A 12,635-nucleotide genomic window follows, 5' to 3' on the forward strand; every position below is an offset into this window, starting at 1 on the left:
TTGCAGCTTTCCTATCCTCTCCTGCCTTCTAGTCCGTGCCCCTGGGCTGGTGTGCCTGCTTAGTCTTGTTTTAAGGGCCTGACTACTCTTTGGCTGAAGGGTGAACCCCAGGAGTGGTTTCAGCACTGAGTTAAAAGGGTATCCAGGGGCCATACTCTTGGGGTTTCTCCAGTCTCTGTCAGACCAAGAAGTCTAGTCTTCTTTTGTGAGTTAGAATTTTGTTCTACATTTTCTCTAGCTCTGTCCGGGACCTTCTATTGTGATCCCTGTCAGAGCAGTTGGTGGTGGTAGCCAGGCATCATCTCTCTTTGCGGACTCAGTCTGGTGGAGGCTGTGGTAGTTGTGGTCCATTAGCCCTTTGGACTAATCTTTCCCTGTGTCTTTGGTTTTCTTCAGTCTCCCTTGCTCCAGATGGGGTGGGATCAGGGGAGTATCTTAGATGTCCACTCTTAAGCTTTTAAGGCCCTAGACACTACTCACCAAAGTAGGATGTAGAACATTTTCTTTATATAAACTATGTTATACCAATTGAGCTAGATGTTCCCCGAGACTATGGTCCCCATGCCGAGCACGTTCTTTGCACTTGCTACCCCTACTTTGTATTTCCATGCCTCACTCCCTTACTTCCTTCAGGTTTCTACTCAAATGCCACCTGTTAGGTGTAACCACCTTAAATAACATATAAATTGATAGACCCCTACTACTTCCTGGAAACCCTGGTGGCGTAGTGGTTAAGTGCTACGGCTGCTAACCAACGGGTCAGCAGTTCGAATCTGTCAGGCACTCCTTGGAAACTCTATGGGGCAGTTTTATTCTGTCCTATAGGGTCGCTATGAGTTGGAATCAACTCAACGGCACTGAGTTTGGTATTTTTTTGGTACTACTTCCTACTCCTTCTTAATTTATCTTTTTTCCATATCAGCTATTACTGTCCGGCATACCATGTATTTACTAGGTGTTTTTGTCTACTGTGTACCTTCTTCACTAAAATGAAGCTCTTTGATGGAAAGGATTTTGTCTGCTTTATTCAACACTGGATCCCTAGCACCTTGAAGAGTGTCAGGCACAGGCAGGCCCTCAATATAAATTTGTTGCATAAATGCACAATGAATGAATGACAGGCACCACTATGTCACTGCCTCATTAACTCCATTGCCCAGCTGAAGTGGCCTCTCTATCCTCTACCTCCTGCTTTGTAGTTAATGTCACCCACCCCACTGGGGCCACAGGGTTGAGGGCATAGGGGTGTCTGAACTGGATTTGAGGATTCAAGATTCTTGCTCTCCTTTGCAGATAGGACTAAACTCCCATGGTTACTCCAAAATTCAGTCACTCCAGCATTTTTTCAACAACCATGTATTCATCATATATGTGCAGAACACTCTGCTAAATGTTATAGAAGGCTCAAACGGTATAAATGACAGTTCTATACTCAAGGTAATTGTAATTTACTTGTGGAGCCAAGACTTTAAGGCTTAAAATACCAAACAACAACAATTAAAGACCAATTAAAATATGAGTTGTCATAAGGAAATATAAGACTAAGTATGAAATTAGTAGGTCTTACATAAAATTTTTTTTTTATATAAAATATACTGAAAAATATTGAGCCTGGGGAAGAGGGTGTTGGATTTGAGAAGGGCCCTGAAGGATGGGTAGAAAGGTGATAGATACAATGGACAAGAGGACGCCAATCTAGGGATGGGGAGAAATGGTGAGAGATTAGACAAGGCAGTATGGGAGCAAGGAAGCCCTTCCACGATAGATCAGGGAACCTCTTGTTCACGTGTTGAGGTCAAGAAGATAGAAGTCATCTAGTGAAACCAAGTCTGCATGGGGATCTTAGTAGAGCTGATGGAGGCTTTTTATGGCAGATAAGATGGGAGGAAACTAACCCCTGCCCCTTGTTCACCCACACAGACCTCATCCTGCAGATGAAGGACCTCCGTGAGCCCATGCACATCCTCATGGACGACTGCTGCCCTTCTTTCTTGACCGTCCCAGTCTTTAGGTCCAAGATCCGGCCTAAGAGAGTGAGAGAAGGACATCTGCATGAATACCTCTGCCTTTGATTGGGGTGAGGTGGGGAGAGCGCTCCCCAAATGCTCTGTCAAATGAGGACAAGTGAGATTGTGGATATCATTTTGCTTCTTGGAATTCCCAACATTCTTTGGCAGGAAAAACACAAATCAATGAAATCCACATAATTCAAGATGCCTTGTTTGCTTCACAGAACAGAATATACTTGCTGTCTCTGCTTTGTCAGATTCCATTGCCTCAAGTCATTCTGATTTTGCTGTCTCTCCCCCCACCCTATGGAAATGGCTTATGCCAAGGTCACCAACAACTTCCTTACTGCTAAATCCAAAGCACATTTTTTTCTTTATTTTATCTGACTGTTCTGCTGAACTTCATTCATATGCTGATTTCCTCTAAAAAATTCTACCTGCCCTTGGCTTCTGAGACACCACATTCCACTCTGTTCTGTCTGCCCCTTAACTGCCAGTGTGCCCCAAAGGCTCCATCCTCGGCCATTTCACTGTGTTCCCCTACACGAGTTTATGCACTCCCGAAATTCTGAATGACCACCTCCATAGGCTAACGATCCTAAATCTCCACCTCCGGCCCTGTTACAGATTAAGTTGAGTTCCCCCAAAATATGTGTTGGAATCCTAACACCTGTGCTTGTGGATGTAATCCTGTTTGGAAACTGGGTTTTCTTTCTATGTAAATTAGATCATACCAGAGTAGGGTGGCTGGGCTATAAAAAGGGCAGATTATGCACAACTTGAAGAATGTAATCAATGTCACTGAGTTATACATGTAGAAATTGATGAATTGGCATATGTTCTGTTGTGTATATTTTCACCACCAAAAAGAGAGAGAAAAAAAAAAAGCAGATTTGACACAGAGAGACACGCACACATGGGGGAAGACAGAAGCCATGTAAAGATTGTTGACCAAGCAACCAAGGAATGCCAGAGACGACCTGCAAGGAAGGAACTGACATGTTTGAGACACTGACTTGGACTTTTAGCCTCTGGAACTGTGAGGAAATTAATTTCTATTCTTTAAAGCCACCTGTGTGGTATTTCTGTTAGAACAGCACTAGGAAATGGAGAGATGCACCAGCCCCTCCCTCTCCTTAGCTCCAGATTTATGCCACCAACAAGCATTGCCACAAACATGAAAAACTAAGCCAGAGTTCTGGTTGTCTTCTCTGACTCCTTCCTCTCCCTCACCTCCTGCACAGCTGGTTCTTTTCTCTCTCCCTCCTCTGCCTCAGTCATGGTACTCCCTCATCACCCCTCACTAGAGACCTGCAAGGGTGCCCTCTCTAGCTTCCCGAGATCACCTCTCACACTGCTGACAGTGATTCACACACATACGACTGTGACTGCCTTGGCTTAAAATTTCACTGCTTGTAGGAACTCTTTACAAAGTCCTTCCTAATTTGGGCCCTACCAGTCTCTCAGACTCATTTCTTCTTCATTTCCTGTTGGTCTCACATCTCATACTTTATACCAGCCCTGTTTTCTGTCCAATAGAAATATAATATGAGCCACCTATGTAATTTTAAATTTTCTAAGTGTTGTTAGTTGCCATCAAGTCAATGCCAACACATGGCGACTCCACATGTACAGAGTAAAACAAGACCACAGGGTTTTCAAGGCTATGGACTCACTATGAATTGGAATTGGAGCCCTGGTGGCACAATGGTTAAGAGCTTGGCTGAGTTGGAATGGAGTTCATGGCAATGGGTTTGGTTTCTTTTGTCCGTTTGGAAGCAGATCTCCAGGCCTTTCTTTCAAGATGCCTTTGGGTGGATTGGAAACCCTGGTGGTGTAGTGGTTAAATGCTATGGCTGCTAACCAAAAGGTCAGCAGTTTGAATCTGCCAGGTGCTCCTTGGAAACTGTATGGGGCAGTTGTACTCTGTCCTATAGGGTTGCTATGAGTAGGAATTAACTCAATGGCACTGGGTTTGGTTTTTGAGTGGATTTGAACTACCAACCTTTCAGTAAGTAGCCAAGCATTTAACCATTTGTACCACCCAGGGACTGCTGCTGTAGGATGCACCAAAAACCAGTTGCCACTGAGTTGATTCTGACTCATAGTGACCTATAGACAGGGTAGAATTGCCCCATAGGGTTTCCAAAGCTGTAAACTTTATGGAAGCAGACTGCCACATCTTTCTTCCTTGGAGCACCTGGTGGGTTCAGACCACTGACTTTTCATTTAGCCGTGGAGTCCTTAACCACTGCGCCACCAGGGCTCCTGTAGGATGCATCAAAACCAAATGAGACCCGCTGCCGTTGAGTCAATTCTGACTCACAGTGACTCTACAGGACAGAGTGGAACTGCCCGGTAGGGTTTCGAAGGAGTGGCTGGTGATTCAAGCCTTTTAGTTTGCGGCTAAGCTCTTAACCACTGCGCCACCAGAGCTCTGTAGGATGCAGAGCCCCTACAAATACAGATACCGGTAATTATTGTCATGCTCCAGACTGATCTGGCTTTAAGCAGGCTGTGTATGCCAGAATTCCGCTCAACTGAGAGGCTCAACTCCAGGTCTGTTGGAGCTCTGGCAGTGCCCGAGCATCTGCTGGTGCTCTGCAGTCATCTGCCACCCGGTTTGACACCTGCCCATCTCATTCACTGATGACTTCTTTTATAACGACTGCATTAGTGTAAATTGTCACTTGCTGTATCATCTACCAAGTGGCAAATGGTTTCAGCTGTGAAGCAGGCCAGCATGCGAGTCTGTCAAATTCCAAAGTGCACTCTGAAAATAAATCCCAGCTGCGTAGCACATGAACAGCGGAACATGAGGAAATGAAAAAACACATTTCCCTGAGCCGCTGTCATGACCCCGGGAGACAACTGCCTCCAAGCTCATTTCTCCATGCAATTCTCCGGTTTCCTCAGGCACAATGAAACCCCTTTCCAGGCTCCTTTGGAATGAAAGCACACCTAACTTTACGCAGTAGGTATGTTCTTGAAAAGTGGTGTGTGAACTGGATTTTTGATAAATGTTATGGCAGTTGAGATGTCTGCAGGCAACTGGCCATTTCCTGGGCAGTGAACCCCAGTATCATGGAAAGTGACTCTCTCCATGTACCACAGTCAACCTGTGCACTCAGTTTGCTTAAAATGGGGCTTCCCAGCAAAGAAGCCAGCATGGAGCCATAGCTGCTATTCCAGTGCTCCAGGTCTTCTTCCTGACCTACAGAAACCTTGGGTCTGCTTAAAACCTTGGGTCTAGATTCTAGGGCTGGTTCTAGCAGGTCTCCAGAAGCACAATCGCCCAGGCCAATGTTGACTCCTTCCAGAGAGGCCAAGACCCTTCCCTCCACACCACATCCATGGGAGGACTCATTCTTGTGCAATCCTGTCCCCAGGCTGCTCTCACTCCACTTCCCACCCTGTCTCCTCAGCCAGTTCCAGAACTGCCACTCACCCTGCTCATCTCCCCTCTCTGTACTCTCAACCCATGATTCAAGTCCTCCCCCGTCTCCCTGCCTCCTAATCTCCTCTAGGGTAATTTCTGAAATGCCCACTCCATACATAAATTTCTCCACAGCCTCAGCTCCTTGACAAAATTCCTCCATTCTCTGCCTCCACAGAAACCAGCCTGGCCCAACTGCTTCCCACCAGTGTTCTGCCTGGAGTGGAGGCTTGTTCTCTTGTGTCCCACACGCCTGGTGTCTTCCTCTGTCCCCAAAGCCCTTCTAAGCCTCTATTCTCATATACCCTCGGCTCCTTCGGACTAGGACATCTGGCTAGTCCCTCTGCTACCCTTTGGTCCTGTAGCCTTCCAACCTCCACATCACCCCTCCTCACTCATTTTAGATGCTGGCACATCACTCATCGTCTTTCTCTTCACCCCAAGACCTACTATCATCTTCCATGGTTTCAACATCCATGTGAAGGAACCACTCAACATCCTCACCTCTCAGGATTCCGACTTCAATTCTGGTTATATTTATCTCCTCTCCACGGCAGCCACCCACTCCCACCACGTAGTCTGGAACTGTAGTCATTTATAACTGCTCTATCTGATATTTTAACTTCAAACATCCCTGACAGGACCATTATCTGTTGCAGCTACTAGTCCCCTCACTCTGGTCCTCCCACTTCATCTGTTCTTTGCATTCAGGGAGAGTCTTGTGCCTTAAACCTCAACACCCTACCAGCTTTCTTCTCGCAGTACTCAATCTGGACCTGTGGCCCATCACCTCAGCCACTCCCCTAGTACAGACTGAGTTCCTTACTCCCTGTTCTTTCTTTGGAGCTCTGGTGGTGCAGTGGTTAAGAGCTCAGCTGCTAAGCAAAAGGTCAGCAGTTCGAATCCACCAGCCACTCCCTGGAAACCCTGAGGCAGTTCAACTCTGTTTCCTATAGGGTTGCTATGAGTTGGAATTGACTCCATGGCAACAGGTTTGGTTGGTTTTGGTTTTTTATTTGCAAAGTCCACCTGGAAAATTCTCACTTCTGGACCAGTCCAATTCACTTGTCTGCCTTCTCTACTCCTGTACCAGGACAGCCAAATCGCGTCAGGGAAAAATCATGTATCATGCACTCTGGTGTCATAACAAATTCAAGGTTTCCAAACTCACCTCCCCCTCCCCTGATCAAGCACTTCTTGTTTCTTGAATTTGGTTTCTCCCATTCCTATCAAAATGTAACCACTCCTTTAAATCCTCCTAACCTCTCAGTTCTTCCTCCTGCTCAATGATCCCACCCCTCCTATTCTGCAGAGAACAGCTCTCCCACTTTCTCCTGCTCCATCTATAAACACACAAGACCCTCCTCTGGTCTAGGCCTGCTCTTTCTGCCCAGGCCTGGGTCCTATCCTCCTGCCCCCTATTCAACATCAGAACATCAGCCATCAGACTGATCCTGAGTGAGCAACATGGGTCTCCATCAACAAAGTAGAACGTTTAAAAATGGGGGGAATCCAGGGCTTACATTTGAGGGTTCAAACTTCCTAAGACCATGAAGTCATAAGAAAATCCTCAGAGGTGCTCTGGTCCAATCTGTCCCCGTGCAAATCGCCTTTCCACAGTGTTTCGACAGATCGTCGTCCAGCCTCCACTTAGACATATCCAGTGTCAGGGAGCTCTTTACAGCCAGGATGGCTTGGCAGCTCAGAGGGTTAGGCAGCTCTTTCTTACCCAGAGTCAAGATATGTCTTCCTACAACATCCAGTCGTAGTTCTGGTTCTTCCCTGAAGAGCAGCAAGGAGAACCTCTGCTTTTGTTTCTACAGGATTCTCACCTTCAGGTATTATGCTGCCCGCTATCAAGTTATCAGATCCATCCCCCTTGCCCCAAGTCTTCCTTTTAACTCCAGCACCTCGGATTCTTCCTTTTGAAAACAACATGATTTTCAGGTTTCTCGTCATACCACCCACTGCTCCTCAACCTCCCTGACCCTTTTAGTAGCACCCCTCAAATTTGAACTTGCCAGTGTCTCTCAGGAGATGCAATGGTTAAGAGCTCAGCTACCAACGAAAAGGTTGGCAGTTTGAATCCACCAGCTGCTCCACGGAAACCCTATGGAACAGCTGTCGCGATGAGCTGGACTTGACGGCAACATGTTTGGTTTTTTTTTCTGTTTTAGTGTCTTCTCAAATTTTCCCACCCCTCCAGGAGAAGACAAACACAGTAACAAATAACTGCACTTGCTTCAGTTTCCTAAATATATTTGTTGTTGTAGGGTGCTATCGAGTCGATTCTGACTATAGTGTCCCCGTGTGACAGAGCAGAACTGCTCCATAGGGTTTCCTAGGCTGTAATCTTTATGGGAGCAGATTGCCAGATCCTTTCTCCCCTGGAGCTGCTGGGTAGGTTCGAACCATCGACCTTTCTTTCAGCTAGTAGCCAAACGCTTAACCACTGCACCACCTGGGCGCCTTAAATAGATTTATATATATATTAATTATTTAAGCCTCACAGTAACCCCGGGAAGTAGGTATTAATGGAACACCCATTTCACAGATGTGAAATGTAAGTGATTTGTCTCAGATTAAACAGCTAGTGAGAGAGTAGAAAACTCCATCCAGGTTTTCTTACTCCCAGCCCCATGCTTTTTCCACCACTCCACCACAGCCTCTGTTTTTTTTTTTTTCCGGTGCTACATCAGAAAGACATCCCATCAGAGCAGACACTGCTGTTGAACCTAGGTGCTGACTTGGTGCATTTTTTCCTTTTGGTCCCTTCACAGAGCTAGGAACCATCAGGTATCTGTCACTCCAAGAGCATCTTGTGTGCCTGGTCACACTCACTTTATGTCTCTGACCTAAACCTGCATGTCCTCATCAGATTGCTTGGCAAAACCCGAGTTGTCTTTTCCACTTCATAAGAATGTGGCCCAGAGTCACATGAGGAGGCAGTTGCTCCCAAAAATTGTCTGATTGAAAAAGCTGTCAAATCGTCTGTCCTAAGATGTCCATCTTTGATAGCAGGTGAAGCCTGTCGCCATGAGCTTCTCTCTGCAACACTGGTACCCAGTCTACAGAGCAATTATAGCTCAGGTTACACAATGGCTGCCTTTGCCGAAAAGGCCCTGATAATCTTTCACCACGACCCGCAACTGCAGAAGTAGATATTGTTCTGGATTTGATATATGAAGAACAGTGATTAGCCCCAATCTGAAGCCTGTTATTTCAAAGTATAAGAGGCAGCAACGGTCTGAGTCATAGCTCTTCCATGTGCTGGTTGTGGGAGTTTGAGCAGGTCCCTTGATTTCTCTGAGTCTTTTCTGACTGAAAAATGGGACATGCCTACTTTGAAAGGTTATGTGAAGATCTGAGTATGAACTGAATTGGTCCAGGGCTGAGGACTTCCCAGGTGCACTTGGGAGAGAAGCAACAGGGGGTAAGGAAGTCACTGCAACTGCTAGGAGAGTAACTGACGTGATGGGCCATAGGTCCAGGTTGAGTTCGGAAAAAAGGAAGCTGACAGGGCGTTGAGGTTTAAGGCACAAGACTCCAGGCAGGAACTTTGTGAGTTCTGAGACCAGAGAGCCACAGGGAGGGGAGGGTCTGCTCAAGTCCTGGTCATTCAGCCTGGTTACCACCACCGCCTGGCTTCTCCAAGGACAGAGGGTAGGCTGGCCTGCTAGAGGTTAAAATAAAACGCAGAGGGAGCAGCCTCAGGCTAAAAGGCTGAAGGATTTGATCTTTTTTTTTCTCCTTAAAAGCTTTTTAAATTCTAAAACCAAAGTGGTCTTTTCAGAAAAATCAAATGTACACACAAATACATTTGTTGTTGTTAGGTGCTATCGATTCAGTTCCCACTCATAGTGCCCCTATGTACAACAGAACAAAACACTGCCCAGTCCCGTGCCATCCTCACAATCATTGCTCTCTTTGAACCCACTGCTGCACCACTATCTATATACACATATGTTGTTGTTGTTAGGTGCCGTTGAGTTGGTTCCGACTTATAGCGACCCTATGCACAACAGAACGAAACACTGCCTGGTCCTGCACCATCCTTACAGTCGTTGTTATGCTTGAGCTCACTGTTGCAGCCACTGTGTCAATCCACCTCGTTGAGGGTCTTCCTCTTTTCTGCTGACCCTATACTTTGCCAAGCATGATATATGCGTGTACATATATACATATTTTTACGTATATACGTATAAGCCAAAAAGCCAAACCCACTGCCGTCAAGTCGATTCTGACTCATAGCCACCTTATAGGATGGTAGAATTGCCCCATAGGGTTTCCAATAAGTACCTGGTGGATTCAAACTGCTGATCTTTTGGTTAGCAGCTGTAGCTCTTAACCACTACATCACCAGGGTTTCCATATATATGTATACACATATATCATATTGCTATAATGCATACATATAAATATACATAATATATACACACACAGACGCACGTGTGAAGTAAAAATCCCAGACAATCTTCCACTTCAGAGAAAAACATTGTTAACATTTAGATGTGTTTCCTCTCGATCTTTTTCTATACATTCCCACCCTTCATTTTAATTAACTGAGTTCTCACAGTATGTATTTTTCTACTTTATGTCATGTAACATTTGTTCATAAGTTTTTTTATCATCAAACATAATTTTAAAGGCTCTATAATATTATTTTGAGTAGATAATTTACTGTTGGACATTTAAGTTGTTCCCAGGTTTTCTATATGGCAAATAATGCTGTAGTGAACATATACGTAGATTCACACAAAAAAACCAAACCCATTGCCATCGCGTCAATTCCGACTCATAGAGACCCCATAGGACAGGGTGGAACTGCCCCATAGAGTTTCCAAGGAGCGCCTGGTGGATTCAAACTGCCGACCTTTTGGTTGGCAGCTGTAGCTCTTATGTACACACACACATACACACAAATAGCAGTCTTGTGTGCTATCGAATCAATTCCGACTCATGGAGACCCTACAGGACAAAGTAGAACTGCCCCATAGAGTTTCCTAGGCTAAATGCTTATAGGAGCAGACTGCCAGGTCTTTTCTCCTACGGAGCAACTGGTGGGTTCAAATCGCCAGTCTTTCAGTTTGCAGCCAAGCGCTTAACCACTGTGCCACCAGGGCTCCTTAGGATAGATTGCTAAAATCGAAATTCCTGCATCAAGTGAGATGATTATTTTTAAGACTGTTAATACCAAAATCCTTGTCTACTTCTACAACTCATAGTGGGCCCTGCGGTTGACAAAGCAACTGGTATTCTGTTTTTCTAATCAGTGGGATGGAAATAAGAATGATGGTCCATCTCCAAGTTTTCAACTATAATTTTTCATGAAAAGCACAAATGCTTTAAAACAGAGGTTGGCAAATTATGGTCTGTGGCCCAAATCTAGCCCACTGCCTGTTTTTATAAATAAAGTTTTAATGGAACACAGCCACAACTATTCGTTTATGTATTGTCTGTGGCTGCTCTTGTCCTACAATGGCAGAGTTGAGTAGTTGTGACAAAGACTGTACAGCCCACAAAGCTTAAAATATTTACTATCCGGCCCTTTACAAAAAGACATTTGCCAATTCCTGTTTTAGAAGGACGATTATAAAGATTCCAACAATGGAGCATCTTTTACTATGGGCTGAGGGTCCTCCCATAACCGTTTTCAGTAAGCAGATTTTTAAGCATTATTATGGTCGGCAGTCACTTTTTAAAAAAGAAGAATCAGAAGTTTGTCTTGGATAAGATCACAAAAGAAGGCTTTGTGCACATAAAAATGCTCCCCAGGCTACAACAGAAATAAAAATATAAAGTAGAATTATTTCATCAAAAGAATCCTTAAGAAAACTGGAAACATCTTATCTCGGTTAAGAAAGGAGGAAAACCAAGATAGACAGGGAGGAAAACAAGAGAAAACGATTAGCAACACAAGCAAAGCAATGGCCCCGTGATGCACATTTGATGTGATTCCAAAAATGTGTGTCCCCCTGAAATGGGGGCCCAGAGGCCAGAGGATGCTTCAGTTGCTGTTCCAGTGACAATGTGTTCCCATTCTCAAAAGGTTGACCCCAGCCATTAGAGCAGCTGTAAACACAGGAAAAAACACCCACCACAGCACAGGAATCCAAGCAACGTGCACAAGGCCGGCTTCTGAACAAACTCTGGAGCCATGAGCTTTGTCCAACAAACCTGAGAGAGACTGGGCCTTCTGCTATGAATGTGGGCACGTTTTCCTCCCATTTCATGATCTCTTGGCAGGTGTCTGGAAATGGCTAAGGGTGTAAGTACACCAATTCACGAGTTATAAACCAGTTACTGTTGAGTTGACTCCAATTCATGGTGACCCCATGTGTGTCGGAGTAGAACTGTGCTCCACAGAGTTTTTGGTGGCTGATTTTTTGGAAGTAGACCACTAGGCCTTTAGGCCTTTCTTCTGAGGTGCCTCTGGGTGGACTCGAACCTCCAACTGTCTGGCTAGCAGCAGAGTGCATTAACTGTTTGTACCACCAAGGACTCATCAGGAATTGTAGCCAAAGCATTTTCTTTCCAAATGGCTCTGGCTGGGTCTGGCAGCAGGGTTGTATAGGGACATCTACTACTCTAACCACCCAGCACTTTCCCCACTACGATGCCTTTTTGAGAAGCAGCTCCATGCTCTTCCTTTATTAGGTAAGTCAGAAAGGAGCTGTCCGCTTACACAATTTCCCATCTCTCTGGCCACAGTGATTAGTTGAGGGTGGCTACCTGACACAAGTTGGGCCAATTATAGTACCTCATCCTCTACCCTGTCCATTGTGATCAGCCCATAGAAGACATGATCCAACCAGGCCAATGAGAGTCCTCTGCAGGCAAACAGTGTCTTCTTCCATCTTTTCTTCCTTTATTATCTACAGGAATCTGAGCAGCAATGGAGAATTGGGTCTAAGAGAACGAAACTGAATATAGAAAGAAGTGAAAACACAGAACAGTGAAAGAACACCCTTGTGGTGTTCAAGTTTTTCGTGCCAATAAATTCCCCTGTTATGCCTAAACTAGTTCAATTTTAGCTTTCTTCACTTACAACCAGTGACTGAAACTAAATCAATGGTCTCTGGCCTTTGAAAGGAAGGGGAAGGCCAAGGAAACAAACTTTTTACTTAGTGAGCATTTTACTAAGGGCCAGGTACTGTGGAGCATTTTACATATTTTATCTACATATCAAC

At 45.1% G+C, this 12,635-nt stretch overlaps 1 protein-coding gene across 2 annotated transcripts in view; it reads right to left on the bottom strand.

Moving 5' to 3' along the window:
- The window catches only part of ARNT2 (aryl hydrocarbon receptor nuclear translocator 2), a 199,910-nt gene that overhangs the window by 89,437 nt on the left and 97,838 nt on the right, over positions 1–12,635 (bottom strand). For both annotated transcript variants that reach the window (XM_064267202.1, XM_064267201.1), the window contains exon 6: positions 1,923–2,025. In XM_064267202.1, the coding sequence (XP_064123272.1) occupies positions 1,923–2,025 (103 nt within the window). The remainder of the gene's footprint in view (positions 1–1,922; positions 2,026–12,635) is intronic.

The sequence above is a fragment of the Loxodonta africana genome, chromosome 13, assembly GCF_030014295.1.
Source record: "Loxodonta africana isolate mLoxAfr1 chromosome 13, mLoxAfr1.hap2, whole genome shotgun sequence".
In the NCBI taxonomy this organism is placed as follows: Eukaryota; Metazoa; Chordata; class Mammalia; order Proboscidea; family Elephantidae; genus Loxodonta; species Loxodonta africana.